Raw genomic sequence first — 25,921 nt, 5'->3', positions numbered from 1 at the left:
ACACTTCTTATAAGGTTCCCCTCTTTGGTTAGTTATTTTCCTCTTCCGGTGACGTTAGCTTCCAAGTGTTATATGACAGTAGTCACCGGAAGTATGGCTTGCTTTAAGTTCTTATGTGTGCTTCGCCTAAATCTTTCCCCACTCAATGACAGCTGAGGGGGTGCGCTTGGTCCTCGACTCTCTTCCAAGAGTTTTACCCACAAAGGAACATCTCTTCTAACATCTAGTAGTGGCTTTCGAACCCTCTCGGATTTTATTTCCGTTAGTCTCCGCCTATTGCGAGCCAATTACATTTTCCATCCTCTTTCTCTCTTAGGGGCCCCGCCTAAACCCTTCCCCCTCCCTCTTAGCGGGAGAATACTCCCCACTTCCGGTGCCTTGCTCTCCTCCCATCTCCCCCGCTGGGTCCTAGCGCCGGCCCTATTTCTAGCGGGAGCTCCGGCTCTGTCCTCTGGAGCTACTGCAGCCGAGAGCGCGTCAGGCTCCCCCAGGTAAGAGCCGTGAGCGCGACCCTGGAACGTGCCTTGTGCAACTTGGGTCATGGAAGTCCCGTTGGTTCGGGTCGTCACAGATGGACTCAGTTTTCCCATCCGTAAAATGGGAGGGGGTATGTGTGGACTAAATTGCCTTTTACTTGGTTCATTGAGGTCTGACATTTTGCTGAAGCAGGTACTCTGCATTGATTCTGGGCCTGGAGGCTAGTAAACCCTTTGACACCTCATTTTACTTCCCTCCCATCCCCCATTCATTAACCCACGCCTATTCCATTTCTGTGCGGTGTCCAGGGATTACCATTGCCCCCAGCCGCTGAGACTCGGCCCAGCATGGTCCTAGAGACCGCCATTTTGCATGCCTTTGTGTGGCGCGACCGGACGCGGCAGCTCCAGGGCTTCCAAGCTCCAAGCCAGACCCTGGAGCAAGGCTCACAGAACGCTGCTTTCCTTACGCTCCTAGGCCCAGCGTGTTGAGAAACATGCTGTATGGTTTCTTAACCTGGTCCTAGTGACCGCCATTTTAGAGGCCTCTCTTTTGTCCCGGGAATTGCAGCGCTGAGTACCTCGGCTCCCTAACCCCTAGCACTCCTCTCTCCTCCTGCTCCGCCTGCTTCCCTCCTTGACTCGGCCCCAGTTTCTTCGGTATCCCAGGAGCCAGCCCCTCCTAAATCCGCCTCCGGCTCTGTAGAAGGCTTTGCTTTCGCCGTGGTCGCCCCTCCCCCGGTCCTAAAGACCGCCATCTTGCCGGTCTTTGTCCAGAGGCCTCGAGGTCCCCTGCGGCTCTCCTTTGAGCTGGGGAAGGGGGGAAGGAGGGAAAGAGGAGGGTAACCTCCTGTCGCTCCAGCTGATTTCGCTTTCGCGATTAAAGCTTTGGCGCGGGATGTTAGCGCCGGAAGGGGAACGGGAGGCCGTGGGAGTTTAAAGCCGGAGGGACCTTTAGGGTCCGGCTGTCTATCTCATTTTGCTGATGAAGGAACTGAGGCATAGTCCTGTCCCCCCTCCCCAGCCCATTCATACAGATGAGGAAGCTGAGGCTTTGGCTGAAGGAAGGGACTTAGCCAAGGGCTTGCGGCGCGGTCAGTGACTGAGTCAGGACTTGGCGCGGTAATGCCAAGTAGGAAGATCTGGATTCGAATCCCAACCCTAGAATTGTAAAATGAGGGGCCAGGACTCGATTTCTTTATGCGCCTTAGGGCCTTAAAACAAAACATTTGTATATGATCTCATTCTCGCCCCCGGTTTTCCAGCCAGATTGGCTGAGTAGGTCCTTTGTGACTACCCAGCCTAAAAAGAATCGCCCCTCCTCCGACCCTGGGCTGTTCCTGGGGACTGAAAGGGGGTGTGTCTTGTTTCTCTCCCCTTCCTCCCTCACGCCCCCTCCCCTGCGGCTCCAGCCTGGTGCTCCCTTTTGTAACTGCCCTCGCAGCTCACCCCCCCCCCCCACCCCCCGGCCCGGCCCGATTCCCTTTCCTCAGTCCTCCAGCCGGACTTGTCCACACCTCCCCCAAGAACTGTCCCTGCCTGTCGGGGTCGGACTTTGTAATCTAGGGGCTTTGGGGCTGGAGAGGCTTTTTACGTCTGCTGGGTCCTAGAGCCCAACCTTTGCAGGCAGTGGAGGGGCGTTGCTCCTGAATGGACCGTTCCCAGCTCGGACCTCGGTAGGAAGGCGTGGCCGGGCCCGCTGGGGAGGTGTGGGATTTGGTGAGGACTCCTTCCTCCGCTCCGAAAGTTGTGGACTTGGCTCGGGGGTCCTCTATAAGAAGCTGGTACAGTTTGGTGCTGAGAGAGTGGGAATTTCTGGCCTTTGCTACGCCTGAAACTGCCAAAAGTGTTCACAAACGAGGGCTGAGAAGATTGAGTTTCGTTCATTGAAAGCTCGTGCCTGGGGTTTCCTTCTCGGTCATTGGCCTCTGGGCCATCAGGGACCTTGAGGATGATTTAGTTGCAGGCACTAAGAGAAGTCACTGCTTCTCCTGGGCTCTCTGAGGTCCATTTCTGCTTTAAATCCGTGATTCAGTGACTCCTGATTCTCTAAGTCAGGAAAGATCGCGATGAGATGAAAAGGAACAAAACATGAGCCAGGTAAGAAAGGAGCATAGCTGCATTCACATCTCTCTCCTGCCTCGGAGTCCTAGATATAGGGGCCAGGGTAAGGAGCAGAACATTCCCCTTCTGGGAAACAAAGTTTCACCTCAGGGAGAAGAGCGAGCGCTAAAAACAAGTGAAAACTGGGGCAGAACTGTGCTTCTCCTGGGATTGCAAGATCTAAGAGAGAGACAGACGGAGGTTTACCCAGGTGAAGGGAAGACTTCAAGGCTAGTGGCAAATGGTAAGCCTTGGGGTAGCCTCAGCCTGAGCCGCAGGGGTTTTCACTTTGAAGATGGTGTGGAGAGTGGCATCTGAATGGGGAAACTAGAGGGAGCTTCTGCAGATAAGGAATGGCGGCCCGCTGTGCTACTGGGATAGGGCCCTGAGGGAATCCGACCGGTGAATGAGGAAACACTGGGGCACACTGCCGGTCAGGGGCCACTGACAGGAGGGTGGGCTTCTCCGCTTGGGTTCCAGGCCAGAGAACTGAAGGAGGACCTGAGGCCAGAGGCACATTCCCCCAATCCCCTCCAGAGGTGACTACACCAACAATTTGTTACCTCCTCCCCCCAAAAAAGAGTAATCAAAGGAGAAAGAACCCAGCTATAGCAAGTTACTATGGGAATAAGGAAGATTGGGGTTCATCTTCAGAGGAGGATCCTGAAGTAAATCAGGCCTCTTCTACTCAAAAAGTAATGTTAATTACCTCACCAAAAATAATTTGTAGAACTCAAAAAAAGACTAGAAATCAAGTGAGAAAGATTGAAGAAAAAAAAATTTTAATTCAAGAAAGATAGGATGATGAAAATCAGTAAACTAGAAAGAGAAATCTAGAATCTTAAGGAAGAAAATGACTCCTTGAAAACTAGAATTGGGCAAGGGGAAACCAAGAAAGTAATGAGACCAAGAAATAATAAAATATAAAGAATGAAAAAATAGAAAACAATATAAGACATCTCATAACAAAAACAAAATATCTGGAGAACAGATCAAGAAAAAAAAATAATAATAATTGGACTACCTGAAAGATACAATTTTTAAAAAGTCTTGATACAAGAAAAAAATTAAAGAATTGTCCTAGGGGGCAGCTAGGTGGCGTAGTGGATAGAGCACTAGCCTTGAATTCAGGAGGACTCGAGTTCAAATCTTATCTCAGACACTTAACACTTCCTAGCTGTGTGACCCTGGGCAAGTCACTTAACCCCAGCCTCAGAGAAAAGGGGAAAAAAATTGTCCTGAAGCATTAGAACAAGTGGGAGGGAAATAAAAATAGAAAGATTTCACAGATCACCACATGAAAGAGATCCTACAAGGAAAACCTATGTCATAACCAAATTCTGAAACCTCCAGATCAAAGAGAAAATAATATGAGCAACAAGGGAAAAACCCAGTTTATATATGACAGAGGCACATTTAGAATCACGTAAGACATAGCATGATGGTTGCATTGAAAGACTTGTATGTAGGTTTTGAAAGACTACATCAAAGAGCAAAAGATTGAGGATTAGAGCCATAAATAACATACCCAGAAAAGTTAAGCATGATCCTGAATGAAAAAAATGGACATGCAGTTATTTGTCAGACTTTCAGGATTTTGTTGCAAAAAGACCCTGAACTCAATAGTGAATTTGACATATAAGATCTAAGAGAAATTTAAGGTAAACATCAAAAATGAATTTGTTTTAAAACTTTTTGTTTTATCTGTGGAAGTATAAACCATGTGCCTAAGATTGTCATTAGTAATTGGGTAATTCAAGAAAGATTGAGGTAGAGCTCAAAAAGTTCTACCCCAATTTGATTTAAAAATCAAAACTGTGTAGGAAAAATAAAAAGAGTAATTGTATTATACAAATGAGATACAAGAAGAAAAACTGGCACAGAAATTAGGTAGTAAAAGAAGCTTGATAATATGGAACTTTACTCATCTGGAAAAAAGGAACAACACATATAGAAAAATCTAATTTCATAAAAAAAAGAGGAGGGAATAAGATAAGGGTAATATAGAAAGGTGGATAGATTAACAGGAATTCAATGAGAGTTATATATTGGTGGGAAAGGGATAATGAAGGGAATGTGGGGGAGAGAATAAGAGGGGTTAGGTTAAATATTAGCAAGGCAAGGTAGTAGGTACAAGTAAAACTGAGGAGTCAGCAGAGATAAGAAATAAGATACATACAAACATAATCATGAGTAGAATTTATTAGAAAAAAATTCGATGTAATAGTCATTGATTTCAGACAAAATTAAAAATAGATTTCGTCAAAAGAGAAAAATAGGGACTCTATATCATATGTCAGCCATATTAATTGATATTATTTTAGAATTTAAAATAACTAGATAGTATAAAGTTGGAATATTGCTGTGGTATAGGAAATGATGAGCTAGTGGATTTAGAAAAATATGGAATTCAGGGACATGTGAAGGATGATGTTATCTACTTTCAGAGAAACTGGATAAATAAGCATAGTATATAGCCTTATATAGAAGTATATGAATATATATAAGTATAGATACCTATGTATATATATGTTTATATATAAATATATCTCTGCTTAATTGTAGCCTTCTTGGAGGAGGTAGGAGAAAAGGGGAAAAAGAATAATGTAAAAAGTACACCGCAGATAACAAGCGAAAACCTACAAGGAAGCAAAATATAGACAGCTTTCAACACAATGTATAGCATTTATTATATAGGCTTTCTTGGAATGAAAATTTGTCTTATATTTTGAATCCCCTCTTGTGTTCTACTATGCACATGGCAATATTTTTCTTTTCTTTTTTTTCTATTTTGTATTAAAGTTTTAAATAAATGAATTTTTAAAAGAAATAGCCTCAAGACCATGTCTAACTTTTGATTTTCCTCCAACATCCTTCTTTCCCATCCTCATCTTCACTGAATTTTCTTTTTGCCCAGTTACATATCCTTATTTCAGAAGAAATTGTTAGATATCATAAGAAATTATCCCTATCCTTTAGGCCTCAAGTTTTCTCATTTGTAAAATTAGAAGGTTAGATTAGATTATCTTTAAAGTCCCTTGTAAGAGCTAAATTATATAATCCTTCAATTCAGATAATGCTATGTATAAAGGAAGGCAAGGGAGATACAAAGGGGGAAAAAACACCCATAGCTCAGTACTCCAAAGAGCTCTTTGTTCATCACTTCTCCCCCAACATCCAAAGCCCCAAAGTCTTGGAGACAAGCTTGGCACCAACTCTCATCTTCCATCCCATTTGATTTTTTTTTTTTCCCCAAAGGTATATGTACCTTGGCCTAAATCATCCACTCATTCCAGTACTGCCAAAATTGACCCTGAGTGAATCATTAGATTTTAATTATGGAAGGGAAGAGATAGTTTAGTCCAAATCCTTTATTTTACAGATGTTAACTGAGACCTAGAGAAAAAGGGTCTTGCTTTGCTATGATCTCATGCCTATGTCAATCAAGAAATCGTTGAGAACCTGTTTGGCTAAGGCATTATCCTTGGGGTATACAAGAGAAAAGAAAGTCCCAGCCTTCAATGGTCTTAATCAGCTTGGAAGGCCAGACATACAAACCTTGAACAAGGTTATGGTAATGTTGAAGCAATTGGGGGTAAGTGACTCTGGTCACACAGCTAGTAAGTGTTAAGAATCTGAGGCTGGATTTGAACTCACATCCTCCTGACTCCAGGGCTGGTACTCTATCTACTATGCCATCTAGCTGCCCCAAGTTCTTTATAAGTTCTTAAAACATCTTAAGACATAATAAAGTTTTTCCTTTACTATTAATCTGTTAGAGATGTTATCTTCATTTTTACAAAGTGAGTCCCAAAGAGGTCAGAAGATTTACATGGCTTTTAAGTGGCTGAATCAGGATTTGAACCCAGGATTCCTGACTGGAAATCCAGTCACCTTTTTGTTCAATGACTATTTCATACAGTGCAAGGAGGGGGGGAGACTTTGTGGAGAAGGTAGGTCTTAGACAAAAAGGATGTAGCATTTGGATAACCAGAGCAGGGAGGGTCAGACTGGGGATTGGGATAGGGAATATAGATATCTCCCTAGGGTACAACATGTGGAAGGAGGGGGAGAGTCTTGAAATGATGCACTCTTTATTAATCTGATTTTCTATAAAGGCACACTTTATTAATACTAGAAAATCCATGTGATGTTTGTAGATGTGTTACACTAAAGATTTAACAACTTGCTTGGGAAGCATGGGAAGGGGAGGGTGAACATATGCTTCCCCCCCCCCCCCTGAGGCTGGGGTTAAGTGACTTGCCCAAGGTCACACAGCTAGAAAGTGTTAAGTGTCTGATACCAGATTTGAACTCGGGTCCTCCTGAATTCAAGGCTGGTGCTCTATCCACTGTGGCACCTAGGTGCCCCAACATATGCTTTTTATCCTGGTTCTGGGCTGGAAAAGTTTGGAACTAGAAAGTATTGCTGCAATTCTGGCTGTTAAATGTGGAAATTTTGAGTTAGACCAAATTGAGGGCAGGGATGAAATTGAGGATGAAAGCCAAATAAAAATACTTAACCTCTTTCTTCTAAGCAGTGGAGACCTACAGAAAGCTTTGGAGCAGGACAGTGACATCATAAAACTAGGGTTTGAGAAGATGAATTTGAAAAATGGACTTGAGATTCAGAATGACCCAAAGAACTGGGATTCTAATGTAGTTCAAACAACATCACCACAATGATCTCATGGGTGTAGGAGCTTTTACAAACTACCTGCCTGAAAAAGAGGATTCTTCAGGAGATCTCTTCCCAGCTGTGATAATTAGGTTCTTCCAATTCTTTTTCTCTTACAAAACCAGCTACTCCAAAGCTCTAAATGGGATCTACCATAATCCCATCCCATTGCCTTCCTATCCCTCAATCCTCTTTCTCTCATCCCAGCTAAGCTGATAATGAAATAGACTGGGCTTGTTAGCCAATCTTATTTGTTTATCCTTGATCCTATGTAGGGCTCAGCTGCCTGGCCCTGACAAAATGGGTGCCAAGATTCCAGGAAGGGGGAAAAGGGATGGGGTAGAGAATGAAAGAAAGTGAAGCAACCAAATCCCCTCTTTTTCTTTTACTTCTACTCTTTTCTGCAGCCACTAATTCATTCAAATAAAAAAATCTGTCCGAGAAAGTCCTTATTATGTTCCCAGCCCTGACCTGAGTACTATGGGAAGACAAAAAGAAATATGAAGAATACCTCTGGGAATGTTGAGTATGTTATCCTGAAAAAGACTTAGTAGATACATGATCATTACTTTCCAAGAGCTGTCAAACTATTGGTTGGACAAGGACAAGCATAGACCTGTTCAGTATAACTCTAGAGGGCAGAAGTAGAATCAGTGAGTGAAAATTACCATAAATGATAATAGGATTAGCCTGTACTGTAACATATGAAGAATTTTTGAAAAGTGAGACTTTAACTTGGTCTCCAAGGAAAGGAAGAATTTGCCCTGGACTCTGTCGTTCCTAGCACTGTGTCTGGCACAGAGCTGTCATTCATTCATCAAATCATTTTTTATTGAGTTGAATGGAGAGAAGGGAAAAAAGTAGGATGGGGTACTTTTCAGCTGAAAGCAGGTCTCCAGGATATATATTCAGAGGAGTTTCTTCTCTGGTAAGTAAGCACTGAGAAAGAAGGCTGATTACAGAGGGCTCTGAATCTTAGGCCAAGGAGTTTGGTCTTGATCTCTTAAAGCAGCCATGGAACTTTGAATCAGAGAAGCAACCTAAAGTATGCTATACATGAGGTTTTTAAGAAGGTTTAGGTTCTTAGAATACTTTTGTGTTTATCTCTGAGAAGACTTTACTTCTAATTTCAGCCACTCTCAATTCAGATTCTACTTTTCAAACGACTCTATTTCCCCCCTGATTTACCAAGGATCTTTTAGAGAGACCTTGATTCTCCTTCCAGAAGAGTTCTGCTCCTAGGCAGAAGGTGGCAAATACTGTTCTGCCTGAAATGCTTTATCTCTTTTCTCTCCAACACACAGCTCCCTCCCCCTTACATCAGCTCTCCTGGAGGAAGCAGAGGGTCTGGGGGATATGTTACTGATGTTCTTCCATCAGTAAGGTTCAGTAGATTTGGCCTGATTTGGGGAGTAGAATCCTAAAGTATTAGAGCCAAGAAAGGCTCCACCTAATCTAATCTGTTTTTTACAGAAAAGGAAATTGAGGCTTAGAGGGGAACAATGTCTAAATGTCGAACTGCAGCAACATTTTAGCCAGAATACAGCTCTCTTAACTCATATTACATTACTACTGAATCAGTCATTGAATCTAAAGACTACCTGCTGAGGGGTAATAAGGTGACCAACTGTTAATGTGACACAAATGTGAGAGACAAGTATAATATAATGAGAGGATTAACTTCCCTATTGTGTTTCAACTTGTTCCTTCTTAGCTGTATTCCATTGGACAAATCACCTAAACCCTCTGAATCTTTTTCATTTGGAACAAAGATAAATATCTTCTCTACCCACTTCACAAGGATGTGCAAAGGATCAAATTGTAAATATATGTGTGTAGCAGCTAGGTGATGCAGGGGATAAAGTTTCTGGTCTGGAGTCTGAACTGAGTTTAAATTTGGCTTTGTAAATCTTAACCTTGTTTGCCTCAGTTTCCTAATCTGTCAAATAAGCTGGAGAAGGAAATGACAAACCACTTCAGTACCTTTGCTAAGTGTCAAGATATTATGAGACACTTTGTCTTCCAAAGCTAAGGATCCCAAATGGGGACATGAAGAATGAAACATAACTGAAATGGCTGAAAAAAGTGTGTGTGTGTGTGTGTGTGTGTGTGTGTGTGTGTGTGTGTGTGTGTGTGTGTGTGTATGTGTGTGTGTGTGTGTGTGTAAAGCCACAAAACACTTTGTTGTTGTTATAACAATAGAGTTCTTCTTCTGGCTGCTGTTGTTTGTCCATTCTCTTGAAAAGGACCATGACATCAGGAAGGTCTCATCATGACATGCAAGTGAATTGGATTTGAGGGAGGGAGGGCTGGGCAAGGTCATCTGCCTCACTTTCCCCTCTAACGCCATCCAGGGGCAGGATATAAATCAAAATGATTGAAGAGAGTTCTATCAGGAACACACCTGGGAACCTCTGGAAACTGATGACTGGTAACTACTTTCTACTACCACTTATCCATATGAAGGCAAATAATACCATCAGAAGGGGCAGGTAGGTGGTACAGTGGATAGAGCACCAGCCCTGAAGTCAGGAGTTCCTGAGTTTAAATCTAGTCTCAGACACTTAACATTTCCTAGCTATGTGACCCTGGGCAAGTCACTTAATCCCAATTTGCCTCAGCAAAAAAAAAAAATAATAATAATAATACCATCAGAAGAAACCCTACAAACATAGCTAGGGTTAGTGGTATCCTGTACATTGATCCAGAGAGCTTGTGGGCACAGATCCTGGGGATTACAAATAGATACTTAAGGTGGAAAAAAAGATGGTTATGAGAAATAAATAGCAAGTTAAGAAAATATTATTTGAAAGAGGCCTTGGTTTTCTAGAGAAGGGCTTAAGATAGAAGAATAGTCCCTTCTTGGCTAGGAATGGAGAACACATATAAAAGGTCGGTAATTCTAGGTAGTAATAAATAATTCATTTGGACCCTTACTTTATTCTAATCAGTATTAATCACTTAGATATGATTCCATAGGAATAGTGATTATAAATTCTGCATATTGGGTCCCAGACTATTAATTGCAGATTCTAAGTTCACTTGTTTCATCATAGAAAGCTAACTAGAGGCCTTCCACCCTTGTTTTTCCTTGTCATGGTGACCAAGCCCAGTGATGACTCAATTACATGGAAAGTCTCCCAAACTTAGTTTTCTATCTCCAGACCATTCTCTTTTGTCCAACGTAAGCAAATGAGCATTTTATGACCATTTAGTGGAGATATCCTATGCTTTGTCCTACCTAAGGACACCACTCCCACCCCCACTTCCCTACCATTTCTAGCTGAGTCATCATTTTTTATTCTCTTAGGAAGATCAACCAATGGGATTCTACTTTGTATAGACGATTTAGAGTGTTCTCTACATAAATGTAAGGCCCCAGAAGAAGGGGGCATCTCAGATTGTGAGGAAGATCTGAGATCCACTTCAGAGACCATGGATCTTTTAACAAAATGCTATTGGCTCAGAGGCCTGCCTGTCTCTTTTATTGTAGATGGACATTTTTTTTTTTTTAAAGATGAACAACAATTTTTTTATTAATTTTATAATTATAAAATTTTTTGACAGTACATATGCATAGGTAAATTTTTTATAACATTATCCTTCTGTACTCCCTTCTGTTCCGAATTTTTCCCCTCCTTCCCTCTACCCTCTCCCCTAGATGGCAGGCATTCTATACATATTAAATATCTTATAGTATATCCTAGGTACAATATATACATGCAGAACTGAATTTTGTTGTTGTTGTTGCAAAGGAAGAATTGTATAATGATCTCCTAGTTCTGCTCGTTTCACTCAGCATCAGTTGATGTCTCTCCAAGCCTCTCTGTATTCTTCCTGTTGGTCATTTCTTTTTGTATGTGTGTGTGTAGAACTGAATTTCTTGTTGCACAGGAAGAATTGGATTCAGAAGGTAAAAATAACAGTTTACACTCATTTCCCAGTGTTCCTTTTCTGGATGTAGCTGATCCTGTCCATCATCGATCAATTGGAATTGGATTAGTTCTTCTCTATGTTGAAGATATCCACTTCCTAGATGGACAATTTTAATCCCCACAAGATCTTATTAGGAAATCTTTAAATTGAAAATGGAAAGAGAAGATTGCTCACAAAAAGCCATTAGGGCAAGTAGCACATAGACTAATAGTGAAAATAACAGTATTTAAGGCCTCAGATATATATATACACAATGCATATAGTATGGACAATAATAAACTCTGAGAACAGGCAATTTGATCTCAATAGGTATCAATAGATTCCTTGGGATTATAACTTCTGCATGCCAAAAGAAACAGATTAGATAAAAGGGACAGTGGGGAAATGTTATATATCAAGAAGGTAATATAATGTGTGGAAATACACAAACCAGAAATGGGAAAGCATGGCAGAGAGAATTTGGTTGAGGATTAATGGAAGGAGAAACAAAGGACAATTTGATGGATATCTAAGCAATAACTACTGTAGCTATATGGGATAGATAGAAGGAGCATGGGAACAACAAAAGCCACTTAATGATCTACTTGGACTTTAAAGAGACATATTCAAAAGATGGAAGCAAAGGTGGTAGATTTTATAGGAAGAACTGGGACCCAGCACAAAAAAAAAAAAAAGTTAATTTAATACAAAAAGGGCTCAGGAGAGGCATAAATCGACAACTGCTCATTGTGAAAAGAACTTCTCCATCAAAGTTCCCTAGAAGTTATTGTTATTGGGGGAAAAAAGTTTCAGTTACAACCTTCCCTACCATAGAGAGGTGATGGGTCCTGTGAACACTGCTTAGACTATATCTGTAGTATTGGTTCAGTTCTAGACACCCCATTCTAGGAAGGATCATAACAATATTAAGCATGTCTGAGAGAAGAGGATGGTGAGAGAATTGGAAGACCCTATCATATAAAGATTTCTTCAATTGAAGACACTAAAGAAGGCATAGTAACTGTTTTCAAGTGTTTTTCTGCTTTTCCCCAGAGAGATGAAATAGGTAAAAAGTTGTACCTGAGATTTTAATTCAATATATGAAACAACTTTTTAACTATTAGAGCCATCCTGAAGTAGTATATTCCTTATGTATAAAAGAGGGGGATGTTGTACATAAGAATTTTTTATCAGTTAGAGATTAGATGACTTTGAAGGAACATTCTGAGATCTCTGTGATAATATGAAATAATTTAAAGTAAAATCAGAGTTAAATGTACTTGGTGCTCATCATTCCATGTAGTCTGTCATCTGCCACCTTTGTTTCCCAAGATCTTTCTGCAACCAATGACTTTTTTATCTTTCAGCCATTGTTTTTTTCTTGGACCTTAGTCACCTCAACTGGATACTTTTGACTAATCCTTATTCCAAACTCTTCAGTTTTCCTTGGCACAATATAATTCTTTTTAACTTCTCTACCTTGTGGACCCACTAGCCTCTTTATATATCTTCAATATTTCTCTTCATCAAGGTTTGATGCTCATCAACTTTGGTGATCTCATCCCTTCATTTTTGTGCAGATGACCACATAGTCATAAGCTTCACTGATCATTTCTATCTAGATGACTCTGAACTCAAATATATGTCTGTAGCCTGAAGTCTTTCCCCAGGTCCAGTCTTGCATATTCCAACTTCCTCTTGGATGAGATAGTATAACTAAAATGCTTTGTAAGTCTTAAAAACATTATATGAATGTCAATTATCATTATATGTTCATGTTCTTGTAGCAGACTGTTATTCCCCAAATAAGCTCTGTGATCTCTCATGTGTAGTTTATTTTTAAGATTCCCTAAGCTCTTTTACCATTTGATTCCTATCCATCCCCTAAAACTCAATTTAAAATCTGTGAAAATTTTTCTGATTCTCACACTCTTCCCCCTCAAGCTGGTAATTATTTTGCCCTCTCATTTCTTAAAAAGTTCTTGATAGCTCTCTAATGCAATAACTACTTAAAATAGTGATTTATAATTGTTTTTTCCTGTATATGCCCCCATCCTCTGATAGACAGTAAACTCTATGATAACAGGGAATTTGTCTTATTCGGCATTGTGCTTTGGGCACAAGGGATATTTTAATGAGTGACTGAATGTTCCTGAAATCCAACATGTCTAAAATGGAAGTTTCTCTTGTCCAGTAAGTCCTAATTTTTCCTATTTGTCTGGGATACTGCTATTTCCCCTTCCATTCTTGAAGATAATCAGGAAATTTGGGAGGTGGCTCTTACTCATTCCCCTGCCTGATCTCTAGATCCAATCTGTCACTAACTGTATTAATTCCTCAAAGTGACTTTTCCTTCTTTTCTATTATCATCTTTTAACTAACCAATGTCTCATCAACTCACACCTACATTACTGCAACAGCCCCTTAACTGGTCCCCCTGCTTTTAGTTTCCACCAGACTAGTGCCCCTGCATTTCTGCTTTGACTATGTCACTCCTCTGCCCAGAAGGCTCCTCCTTTCTTATGAATATCATAAAATCAAAGGTGATAGAGAAGGAAGGGAATTCAGGTCATTTAACTTAAGTTCTTGATTTAATAGCTGGGGAAACTGAGATCCAAAAAACCAAGTTGGTAGTGAAAACCAGGAGGACCAAAACATCTGAGGAGAAAAGTCTAAAGCCAGCCTCCATTCTTAGGATTAAGGAGGCTTTTCCTATTTATTCCTGCTTCTCCTCCTAAACTGTTTATTCATTTTTACTTTCTTTGATATTACTAACCATCCTTACTTTTTTAGACTTGAAAAAAAAAACACTCTTAACTTTTCTTTGATTTCCTATCATATCTGCTTTATTTATGTTTAAAATTAGATTGTGTTTTCCTAGGGGATGAACATTATGTTTTGCTCATCAAATTTTGCCCAAAATGATCTCTTAGGTCTCCTGTCCTAATACTGTACAAATAAAAACGGTACATGGGGTGTAGTGTTGAGTCCAGAAGGACCTGAATTTCAATCCTGATTGTAATTATTGTTACTGAAATTACTTTGGCCCAGTTATTTCCTATATCTAAGTGGCTGTTTGCCTCTTTGTTGAATTAGAGGGAAAGAGAGTGACTAAAATGATCTCCAAAGGACCTTCTTGTTCCAGACAATAAGATCCTACTATATGCATCCTGAAATAATCAGAGTAGATTGCATGGATTTGAACTGATCCTGAAAAGGAAGGGCAAAATTCGGAACTGGGGATTCTAGTTATTCTGGCTGAACTTCCTGCCTGCTTCTTTTCAGTGGAAGCTACTACCTTGGGTCAGCTTTTCCTCCTCTGGGTGGAATGGGGTAAAATATCCCCACAGACTAATTGCCTCATTAAACAAAATTGTACCTGGCTTCTCAGGAAACCCAGTGACTTCCCTAAGGGCTTAAGTGGTGGCTTGGAGATTAATGAAGGAAGTAATTATCGATAATTGAATTAATGCCTGTTAATAAAGACTTTTGTTGGGGGAAGGTGGGTCGGGGGAGAAAGAACTCCTCTTTCTGGCATTCGAAGCTCTGCACAATATGGTGCCACTTTTCCAGCACCGTTGCATACAAAACCCAAGCCACAAAACTTACTCTTCTCTTCTCTGAGACATTTCTGATTCAAGACCTCAGTCAGCACCAATTTTGCGTCTTTCTAATTCACTGTTGAAATGTATCATTAAGAATTATTGAGTAGTGTAATTCTTTACCCATGTTTCATCCCCTTAAGGAACTGTGGCGTTGCCCAGGGGTAGAATTACTCTTGGAATGGTTTTCCCAAAGGGAGGAACTACCAGTGATAGGTGGGTGACTTCTGTTGGGGTGTGGCTCTAATTTGTGTCCTCTCTCCATTCCAGGGGAGGCTCACCCCAAACCCCCATGGAAGTGGAGCAGGTGGAAGCTTCGCCGCCCCACCCAGGCTACACCAGAGCCGGTAGACGATTCAAGTGCCTCTCTTGCTCCAAGACTTTCCCCAATGCCCCTCGGGCTGCCCGGCATGCTGCCACCCATGCTCCCAGTCCTGGGCCCAACCCTGAGGAGAATGCTGCTGGGGGCGGGGATCCAGGGCCCCCCCCAGGGAACTCGGAGGGCCCAGGCAGTGGGGAGGATGGGGAGCCGGCTCCCAAGCCCCGGCCCTTTGCCTGCTCGCTGTGCCCCAAGGCGTACAAGACAGCTCCCGAGCTGCGCAGCCACGGGCGCAGCCACACTGGAGAGAAGCCCTTCCCGTGCCCGGAGTGCGGCCGGCGCTTCATGCAGCCCGTGTGCCTGCGGGTGCACCTGGCGTCCCACACGGGCGAGCTGCCCTTCCGTTGTCCACAGTGTCCCAAGGCCTACGGCACCCTGTCCAAGCTGAAGATCCACCAGCGCTGCCACACCGGGGAGCGGCCCTACTCCTGCGCAGACTGCGGCAAGTGCTTCGCTGACCCCTCCGTCTTCCGCAAGCACCGGCGCACGCACGCTGGTCTGAGGCCCTACGGCTGCCCACGCTGTGGCAAAGCCTACGCAGAGCTCAAGGACCTGCGCAACCATGAGAGGTGAGGGGGGAGGGGCGCCGGCGTGGGACAGATGGTTCAGGCTTTTGGTGGATAAGCAGATTTCAGCTGGTTCCGCTTACTCAGAAGTGAGGCAGATTGAGGGAGAGGGATTGACCTCTGACCGATATAAGGGGAAATCCGGGAATAAGAAGCTGTTTGATAGCCACTTGACATAGATATTTGGGAAGCGATAGTGGAGATTCTGGCTCTGGATACCTCCAAAAGCCTTTCCACATCAGAAAGTCTAATTGGGTAAAAGGGGCTCTTAACCTGGAGTCGCTTAAGGATAGATTACCACCATTTCAGTATAATTAGTGTCCTTAAATCCAATGTATTTTATGCATTTAAAAACATTATTCCCAGAAGGGATCTCATAGGCTTAACCAGCTTATTGAAATGGGTCCATAACCAAAAAGAAAAAAAGTTAAGAATTCCTATTCTAGAATTTGGGTTATGGAAATTAGAGCCCAAACTTTGTGGTCAGGATTGAATCCCTCCTGTTTGGTGCCAAGGAGAACTTTGGGGAATTGGAAGGCAAGGAGCTCAGAACCCTTAGACCAGGGGATCTCAAACTACGGCCTGGCCCACTGAGGACGGTTATGGTCCTGCTGGGTTATGGCAAATGGGCTGAGGGGTGGAGACAGAGTGTGAGCTTTTGTTTTTACTATAGTCCGGCCCTCCCACAATCTGAGGGACAGTGAACTGGCCCCTATTTAAAAAGTCTGAGGACCACTGGCTTAGACCCTGGAAAGAGAAGGTGAGGGGAAAATCTCTGGGTTCTGAGTAGAGAGGAGGAGAAAATGAGGCAGAATAGCCTGTTTGGGACTCTGACTGGAGGGAGCGTTGTCACCTCTGAAATGGAGCTTTGCTGGTAGGAAAGACTGAGGCTAACATGTTACCCTTGGCGTATTTCCTTCCTTTTCTCCCCAATTCAGATCTCACACAGGAGAACGCCCATTCCTCTGTTCTGAATGTGGCAAGAGCTTCTCCCGGTCCTCCTCCCTCACCTGCCATCAACGCATCCATGCTGCCCAGAAGCCCTACCGCTGCCCAGCCTGTGGGAAGGGCTTTACGCAGCTCAGCTCCTACCAGAGCCACGAGCGCACCCACTCGGGGGAGAAGCCTTTCTTGTGCCCACGCTGTGGCCGGATGTTTTCTGATCCATCTAGTTTTCGCCGCCACCAGCGGGCCCATGAGGGGGTCAAGCCCTATCGATGTGACAAGTGCAACAAGGACTTCCGTCAGCCAGCTGATTTAGCCATGCACCGACGTGTACACACTGGCGACCGACCATTCAAGTGCCCACAATGTGATAAGACTTTTGTGGCCTCTTGGGACCTGAAGCGACATGCCCTGGTGCACTCAGGCCAGCGGCCTTTCCGCTGTGAGGAATGTGGACGGGCCTTTGCAGAGCGGGCCAGTCTTACCAAGCATGGGCGTGTCCATTCAGGGGAACGGCCCTTCCACTGTGCTGCTTGTGGCAAGTCCTTCGTGGTGTCCTCCAGCCTGAGGAAGCATGAGAGGACCCATCGAGGGGAAATGGTGGGAGGTCTTGCCACCCAGGAGCTAGTCGTAGGGGTCACACTGCCTGCAGGTACCTCTGTGGAAGGGCCGGCACCACCTAGCACAGTGGCTCCTGGAGTGGGTATGGAATTGGGGGAGTCACAGGCTGGGCTCCTAGGACTCCCTACAGAGTCAGGCCGGGTAGTAGCCTCCCAGTGGCAAGTGGTGGGCATGACCCTGGAGCAGGTAGAATTCAGGGAGTCTGGGGCAGGAGAAGCCCCAGCACCAGCAACAGAGGGTGAGAGTGAGGGTGGGCCCCCCGCCCAGGAGCAACCCCTGGGTACCGCAGAAGTGCCACAGCATGTGTGCCGGGAATGCAAGGAATCTTTCCCAACAGCAGTGGCTCTTAGGCGTCATGAGCGATCCCACCCTGCACTGCGTCCATTCCCCTGCCCACAGTGTGGAAAGGGCTTCCTGGACAGGGCAGGGTTACGTAAGCATAGCCGTACCCACAGTGATGTCCGTCCCCATGCCTGTCCCCAGTGCCCCAAGGCCTTCCTTAGTGCCAGTGACCTCCGCAAACATGAGCGCACTCATTCCACCCCCCAACTTCCTCTTGAGCCGCTGGTTGCCCTCTTGGGGATGCCAGAAGAAGGAGCAGCGTGAAAGCCCCCAGCAGCCTGCTTTCCACACCTCCTGGCTCACCCCTCTCAGCTTCACTCTTTCCCTGGTTTCCCAGCAGCCATTCCTCCACTCTGGGGTTTCCTTCCTGTTCCTGCAGATGTTTTACCTTCTCATTCTTCTCTTAGTACTTCATTAGCACCATCTTTGACTGAGAAGAGGCCTCATTCTCAGAAGATGGGAAGACTGGAAGGATAGGATGTGGTGGTAGGGAGGGCAGACAACCTGAAAGGCCAGTTCCAACACAGTGGCACTTAATAAAAGCTTTGGCTCTAAAGTTTGCTCTATAGTCTGTTTTTTTGGAGAGTGAGTCCCCTGTAACATCCCTGCATCCCTAAGTTTCATCCCCCTCCTCACACTTTCTCATGGATTCTTTCCCATCAGCATTCCAGCAGAACTTCAGTCAGCAGAATGAAAACTTAGCTCTAAACCAACATTACTGAGTATATTAACAAGAACATCCACCACCCAGGCTTAGGACTTCAATCACCTTAGAGGCTTCTCTCTACAGATGACCAACCTAGTTATTAAATTGCCAGGCCTGAAGTCAGGAAGACATCTTCCTGATTTCAAATGCAGCCTCAGACATTTAACTGAGGGACCTCCTAGGCAGGTCACTTAACCCAGTTTGCCTCAGTTTCTTCATTTATAAAATGAACTGGAGAAAAAAATGGCGAACCACTCCAGTATGCTTGCCAAGAAAATCCCAAATAGACTCAGGAAGAGTGGGACATGACTGAACAAAAAGAACAAATAATGATCAGAAACTCCTAAAAAAGTCAACTAATCATGGAGTTTTAGAACTGAAAGGGCCCTTGTATTATCTTGTCATCCCATTTTAAATGAAAATGAGATGAAGCAATTTGTCCAAAGTTACACATTCAGAAAATGATAAGGGGCCTACATTCCTGTGATCTCTGCTATGGGGGAGGCTGAGGCTGAGGCTGATGAACTGCTTGATCCAGGGAACTTTGAGCAAGTATAAACTAAACTGATTGGTGTCCACACAGTCTGGCACAAATATGGTGAGCTCTAGGGAGTGGGAGGTCATCAGGTTGCCCGAGGCTCAGGTCAGAAACAGGAGCTTCCATGTCTTGGTAGTGGGGAACTGGCTTATGAGTGGCTGCAGTACTTCAATCCTGGTTGGGATAGGGAGACCCAAAGCTAAAAAAGAAAAACATAGTTTTATTGTTTTTCTGTTGTGTCTGAGTCTTTATGACCTTATTTGGGGTTTTCTTGACAGAGATATTGGAATAGATTGCTATTTTCTTGCTTATTTTACAGGTGAGGAAACTGAGACAATGAGTGTTAAGTGACTTGCCCAAAGTCACCCAGCTCCAGTCTGAAGCCAGATTTGAATTCTAGCTGCCCCTCAAATACCCTAGTTTGCATTTAAGGTTCCCAAACTACCTTTCCAGCATTATGGCTACTGTTACATTGTGCATACCATTTATTCCAGCTATACCAGAATGAGCTGTGCTCCAAATTTGCCCACAGTTTATTGCCTCCTTGATTCAACTCCTATTGCTCTGACTTAGAATTTATCTCATTTTCTGCATCTGTAAAACAAATGGGTTAGATCTGATGATTTCTTCCAGCTGCAAGTCTGTGAATCTACATGTCAATTTCCTTCAAAGCTCAGTCATCTCTACCATAAAGCCTTCCCTAATTCCCCCTTGTCAGAAGTTTTTCCTCCCCTCAAAACCCATTTGGAACTTTGAACTCTAATGTACTTTCAAATTCTACTACAGACTGTAGGAGTTTGTGTGCATGTTTTATCTTCCCTGATAAAATGACAGGTCCTTCAAGGCAAGGCTGCACACACTGAATACACTGGGACTGTTAGAGGGTGCAGTGGAGAGAGCACTGGCCCTGAGTCAGGAATCTGAGTTCAAATCTGGCCTCAAACACTTCCTAGCTGTGTGATCCTGGGAGTCAGTTAACTCCAACTGCCTCAAAAGAAAATAAATAAATGTTGAATGCATGAATGATAGCCAAGAGACTGGCAGCAAGGAAGCTCTAGCCCTTTCTTTTGACTATTAAATCAACCAACCTTTTACAATTGCATTTTTATATTTTTGGTCGTTGCTAAGTTTTGAGTTGTCAGAGTCTCTGAGACCCCATTCATTTTTTTGTTTGTTCTTTGTAAAGATACTGGAGTGGTTTGTCATTTCCTCCTCCAGCTCATTTTACAGATGAGAAAACTGAGGCCCACGGTAAGTGGCTTGCCCAGAGTCAGACAACTAGTTAGTTTTCAAAGAGATTTCACATCCCTTTCATGTGAATTTTAAAACAGCTCCATAATCTGGTTACTACCTGTGTCGGCTCACGTCAGGGAAAATCTTCCTGAGGTTACGAAGTCCCGATGTCTGCAGGGCTGGAAAAGCGTGGCTTAGGACAGGGCCGGATGGCCCTTCAGTGGGCCCCTGAGGCATATCCTAAGCAGAGATGTCCTTGCAAATGGGGTCAGCACCTGGCTGGAAGGCTAGCAGATCAGCCCGCAGGTCTCTGTCCCTCACCGGCTTCAGGAGCCCACTGCATTACCCTTAGCCGTCAGCGCCCCACACCTGCAGCCCCAAAGGCCCTCTCCAAATCTAGCACGGCCTGTGGCTATCCGGAGCCCCTCCGTCCCAAGAGACCGCGGCAGGCGTCAGTCCGGTTCATCTAGTGCCCCCAGACCTTGCGCCTATCCACCACCCCTGCCAGCGTGCATCCAGAGGTGGGGCTCTCAGACGCTGCGGCGGGAGCCGCCGCAATTGTGTCAGCTGGCACGGCCCAGACGCCGAGGCTCAGTCGAAGGTTCCAGCGGCTCGCGTAGTGGGACCAGAACCAGGCGACCATGACCGGCGTAAAGCCCGGGTGCCCCGTCCGTCCTTAGAACTTTCGGTTCCACCAGCACGCGCAACGAGTTCGGCCCAGGCCGCGCTCACGGCCGACACCTCTCCCTCGCGCGGGTGGAAACCCAGCTGCCCAGCCTGGTTCTGACAGCGCCCAAAGAGGACCGGGCCCCAGAGCGGCTGCGGGCTCTTCGGGGAGGCAGCCCGCTCCGCAGCGCCGGCAGGTACGCAGCCCGGGGAAATCGGGCGCTGTCCCGCCCGGGGCCCAACGCACCGCGTGCTTCCGTAGCTTACCTGAGGCGAAGGCCGCGGCGGGGAAGGCACTAATGGGAAGTGGGGATGGGGGCTGGAGCAGACGAGGCCAGAGGGGTGGGAGTGAAGAGAAGGGAGGAGAGGGTGAGGCTCCCAGAGGGAGCAGCAGGGGCGGGGTGTCGGGCCGGGAGGCTGCTTCCCGGGGGAGAGCACGAGAGGAGGCAGGCGCAGCGGAACTCGGGGCCGGCTTTTTGTGCGGGCGCGAGGAGGCCCTCGGTCTGAGGGCACGGGCACGAATCTGCCCCGCTGAATGGCTCACTTCCTTGCAGCTCAGCCCACGGACTCCTGGAGTCCCCTTAAACCGTCGGCAGCCTTCCCGGGCCAGTACACAAGAGGCCCACCCAAGGGCCGCATGGGGAAGGTCCCGAGGGGAGGCTGGACCCCGGGCTGATCGCTCCCGCCAGAAAGCTGGCAGCCTGCAGCGCGAGCCGGCCCGACCCCTGCTTCCCTCCGCTGGCTCTGGCGGAGCGCCCAGCTCCTCTCCTCCTGACCGCCGTCCCGAGGGCCGTGCGCCACAGAGGCCGCCACTCCCGTTACCGAGCGGGCCCACGCCTCGAGTAGATTTCCATGGCAGTTGAGTGGCCAGGTGCTGAAGCTGGCTGCGCTTGCGTGGGAGGGCAAGGGGGTGTACCTACAGGCTTTATTTGTGGTGATGTCAGTGTCCTCACCCACCATTTCAGAAGAAAAGGGAACCCCTAAGACAGAAAGCTGGGCTGGGGGAGTGGAGGGGAGAACTACAAATTGGGCATCATTGGCTTGGGAGTGAAATCAAAGACCCTGTGTACCAATCCTGGTGACGCTTCATGTCTCAGACTCAGTCTTCTCACCTGTAAAATAGGTGCATTAAAAAATCCAGATAAAAAAAATACTGGATTAAACTATCTCTTCCAGCTCTAATGTTCTATGCCATCTAGAAAACTGAGTTAGTTAAAGGGTCTTGTTCCTTTGGGTCAAGGATGAGGTACCAGGAAGGGGAAGAAAACAAACAAACATTTACTAAGCATTTACTCGGTGCCAGACACTAGGCTTTACAGATGTCTTCAATTTTTTTTGTTCTTTAGCCCTGGCTCTTTGTGACATCGTTTGTCCTTTTTTTTTGTTTTTGTTTTGAATTTTTGTTATTGTTGTAGTGGTGGTGGTGGTAGTTGGGGGTTTTTTTGTTGTTTTTGTTGTTTTTAGGCAAAGATACTGGAAAGATTTGCCATTTTTTTCTCTGCCTCATTTTACAGAGGAAGAAACTGAGGCAAATAGGGTTCAGTGACTTGCCCAGGGTCACACAATTAATAAGTATCTGGGGTGAGGGTTTTTTTTTTAATTAATTTTATAATTATAACATTTTTTGACAGTATATATGCATAGGTAACTTTTTTTTTTTTTTTTTTTAACATTATCCCTTGTACTCCCTTCTGTTCCGAATTTTTCCCTCCACCCCCTCTCTAGATGGCAGGCATTCCCATACATATTAAGTATGTTATAGTATATCCTAGATATATGTGTGCAGAACCAATTTTTTTTGTTGTTGTTGTTGCACAAGAAGAATTGGATTCAGAAGGTAAAAATAACCTGGGAAGAAAAACAAAAATGCAAACAGTTTACACTCATTTCCCAGTGTTCCTTTTCTGGGTGTAGCTGATTCTGTCCATCATTGATCAATTGGAACTGAATTAGATCTTCTCTTTGTTGAAGATTTCCTCTTCCGTCAGAATACATCCTCATACAGTATCGTTGTTGAAGTGTATAATGATCTCCTGGTCCTGCTCATTTCATTCAGCATCAGTTCATATAAGTCTCTCCAGGCCTCTCTGTATTCATCCTGCTGGTCATTTCTTACAGAGCAATAATATTCCATAACATTCATATACCACAATTTACTGGGGTGAGTTTTGAATTCAGGAAGACTCTTCCTGAGGCTAGGCCCAGCCCTCTGTGTACTATTGCTCCCCTAGTCCCATAAATATCTCAATAGATCCTTACAATGCTATCATCCACATTTTAGTTTTAGAGAATTGAGGCAGACAAAAATTTAAGTGACTAATCCAAGGTCAGAAGTCATATTTGAACTCAGTTCTTCCTGACTCTGGTTTCAGCACTCCATCTAGTTAAAGAGGAGACTCTCAGAGGAATGGGATTCTAAGGAAGAGTATAGAATGGTTCTATGACAGAGACAAGGGAACAAGTCCTAGGTGTTTCTGAATAGGTATTGCCAGGTTGGGGTCCTGTTGGAAACAGATGAGCAAATCTTTGCTCTTTTTTGGGACAAGATTCTAATATTTTAAGTTAACTCATATGCAGTATGAATCTGGAATTTGGTGTTTCCAAACCATCTTTTCTAAGTAATCCCAGAATCCCTCTACCTCTTTTAATTCAAAGATGCTTCTACTGTCCTGGGCTATTTTGTGGCTATTCCTTCTTAGATTCTTTCCTGCTCACTTATCTACAAAATTTAAGTTAAAAATGTACCTAGCCTTGGAGCAGCTAGGCGGCTAGAACATTGGCCCTGAAATCAGGACCTGAATTCAAATCTAGCCTCAGATACTTACTACCGTGTTTCCCCGATAATAAGACCTATCCTGAAAATAAGACACCCACATACTCTTTAATATTCCGCTAAAATAAGCCCTCCCCCGAAAATAAGCCCTATCGAACTTACTATGAAAACGGTCATCATGGTGATCCCCTGCGCTATATGCTGCGTAGCGGTACCTTCAGTAAGCAGCGCCGCCCTCCCCTCCCGGGTGAAACTCCGAGCTGCATCCAATCAGAGCTGCAGCAGTGAGCGCGTCATCCTCTTCTTCCCTGGTGATTTGCTTGCTGGCGCTACTGAGAGCAGCGCCGCGGAGTAGAGCTGAGACAGGACCATCTAAAAACTCGGTAAGTTCAGTAAGCGATGGAGAATAAAATAAGCACTCAGGGGGCATGATGGAGGCTAAAAGGGGCATGATGGAGGCTAAAATGGGCATGATGGAGGATAAAAGGGGCATGATGGAGGATAAAATGGGCATGATGGAGGATAAAAGGGGCATGATGGAGGATAAAATAAGCCCTCCCCTGAAAATAAGCCCTCTGGTGTTTTTTAGTCCCAAAAAAATAATAAGACAGTGTCTTATTATCGGGGAAACACGGTAGCTGTGTGATCCTGGGCAAGTCATTTAACCCCAATTACCTCGACAAAATAAACAAACAAAAAAAGAATTTGCCTAGCCTTTATTCTCCTCCCAGGATCTGTGATCTACCTCCCACCTGAATTCAGACATCCTGCTGCCTAGTCTAGTTTTTCTCTTGTGACCCAGGCATCTTGTCCCACAGATCAGCCCCATCATGCCAAGCATCCTGCTGCTTAGTCATCTTTCAGTCATGTCTCAGTCTTCATGACCTCATTTGGGGTTTTCTTGGCAAAGAGACTGGAGTGGTTTGCCATTTCCTTCGTTAGCTTGTTTGACAGATGAGGAAACTGAGGCAAACAGAATTAAGCAACTTGTCTAGGGTCATAAAGAAAATGTTTGAGGACAGGTTTGAACTCAGATCTTCTTGCCTCCAGGTGCTGTGCTCTATTACCGCATCATGTAACTGCCCTTTCCTGTTATTCAGAACCTACTCCCCATGCATGACTTGGACATCCTGTCCTTTTCCCTACCTCTGCTCCCAAGATCCAGGCATCTGCCTCTCAATTCCCATAACCCAAGAAACTTCTACCAACGTCCGAGGGCAGCAGCAGAGACACATACAGAGAACACGTGAAACTATAATGAAAATAAACTAGATTTATTGTCAGAAGAGATGCAACTTAGTACTAATTTGAGCAATCTTTACCTCCCTGAGTCTCAGTGTCCCCACCTGAAAAATGAAAGAATTGAATTAGATGGTCTTGGAGAACTAAATCTATGATCCTATAGCCCCAGTATCTTTGCCTCCCTGACCTGAAGCCTTAGCCTACCTTGAGATTCCCTATACTCTCTAAGGAACCTTTCCTAGTTTCATGTAGTATGTTAAGACTATAGAAGAGCTCTTTAGGTATCAATGTCAGGGCTCAGTTACTAAAATAGCCTGCTTCTCTCTTTATAAGGCTGGTCACTGCCATCATATTGGGCACACTATAGAAAAGGATAGAGTAATGAAACCTGTTAACAGAACTTTGCCGTGGCAGTCTCTAAAATGAATAACTAGATCCACACAAAGCAGGCCTACAGACAGAGTTTTAGAGATCAAGTAGTTGTATAATTAATCACTTTCAGAGTGAGGAATTTGGTTTGTAAACTGAACACTTTCCCGGGCAGAAGCCCCTGACCTGAAAGTTAGAGATTTCTTTTTTTTTTTTTTTTTTAATTAATTTTATAATTATAACTTTTTTTTTTTTTTTTGACAGTACATATGCATGGGTAATTTTTTACAACATTATCCCTTGCACTCACTTCTATTCCGAATTTTCCCCTCCTTTCCTCCACCCCCTCCTCTAGATGGCAGGCAGTCTCATACATGTTAAATGTGTTATAATACATCCTAGATACAATACATGTGTGCAGAACCAAATTTCTTGTTGCACAGAAAGAATTGGATTCAGAAAGTAAAAATAACCTGGGAAGAAAAACAAAAATGCAAACAGTTTACACTCATTTCCCAGTGTTCCTTCTCTGGGTATAGTTGATTCTGTCTATCAATTGGAACTGAATTAGATCATGAAGTTAGAGATTTCAAACAAAAATCATAAGTGGTAAGAGGGGTGGGGGAGAAGGATTACAATACATTCATTCCCCTGACAAGCTCATGAGTGGAAGACAATACAACAATTCTTATATTGTTTCAAATCTTGAGGGTCAAGATCACTCCCTTCCCAGGTCACAGAACCAGAGTTCTGTGAAAGGAACAATTT

General features: G+C 44.3%; 2 protein-coding genes across 5 annotated transcripts in view; one reads left to right on the top strand and one right to left on the bottom strand.

The window, feature by feature from the left end:
* The first annotated feature begins 226 nt into the window (after positions 1–226).
* Positions 227–18,182, top strand: ZNF668 (zinc finger protein 668). Of its 3 annotated transcripts, none has more exons than XM_074281378.1 (3): positions 227–491; positions 15,044–15,721; positions 16,657–18,182. In XM_074281378.1, the coding sequence occupies exons 2-3, from the start codon at positions 15,066–15,068 to the stop codon at positions 17,888–17,890; spliced, it is 1,890 nt and encodes a 629-aa protein (XP_074137479.1). In that variant the 5' UTR covers positions 227–491; positions 15,044–15,065; the 3' UTR covers positions 17,891–18,182. The 3 variants fall into 3 exon arrangements, with proteins under 3 accessions (XP_074137479.1, XP_074137478.1, XP_074137477.1); XM_074281377.1 differs by having other exon boundaries at positions 458–607; XM_074281376.1 differs by lacking the exon at positions 227–491 and adding an exon at positions 1,996–2,576.
* STX4 (syntaxin 4) overlaps positions 17,117–25,921 on the bottom strand; it is a 23,718-nt gene continuing 14,913 nt past the window's right edge. For both annotated transcript variants that reach the window (XR_012484631.1, XR_012484635.1), the window contains exon 13: positions 17,117–19,069. The gene's annotated coding sequence lies outside the window, so the exon portion shown is untranslated. The remainder of the gene's footprint in view (positions 19,070–25,921) is intronic.

This window comes from Sminthopsis crassicaudata, chromosome 1 (assembly GCF_048593235.1).
Source record: "Sminthopsis crassicaudata isolate SCR6 chromosome 1, ASM4859323v1, whole genome shotgun sequence".
Taxonomy (NCBI): Eukaryota; Metazoa; Chordata; class Mammalia; order Dasyuromorphia; family Dasyuridae; genus Sminthopsis; species Sminthopsis crassicaudata.
Note: the sequence above shows the minus strand (reverse complement) of the source record. Positions and strands in the feature narration are given on the sequence as shown.

Bases quoted from the DNA above. Each gene is read 5' to 3' on its own strand.
- ZNF668 (XM_074281378.1), top strand. From the start codon at position 15,066: ATGGAAGTGGAGCAGGTGGAAGCTTCGCCGCCCCACCCAGGCTACACC. The intron at 15,722-16,656 runs GTGAGGGGGGAG...TCCCCAATTCAG, and splicing joins GACCTGCGCAACCATGAGAG to ATCTCACACAGGAGAACGCC.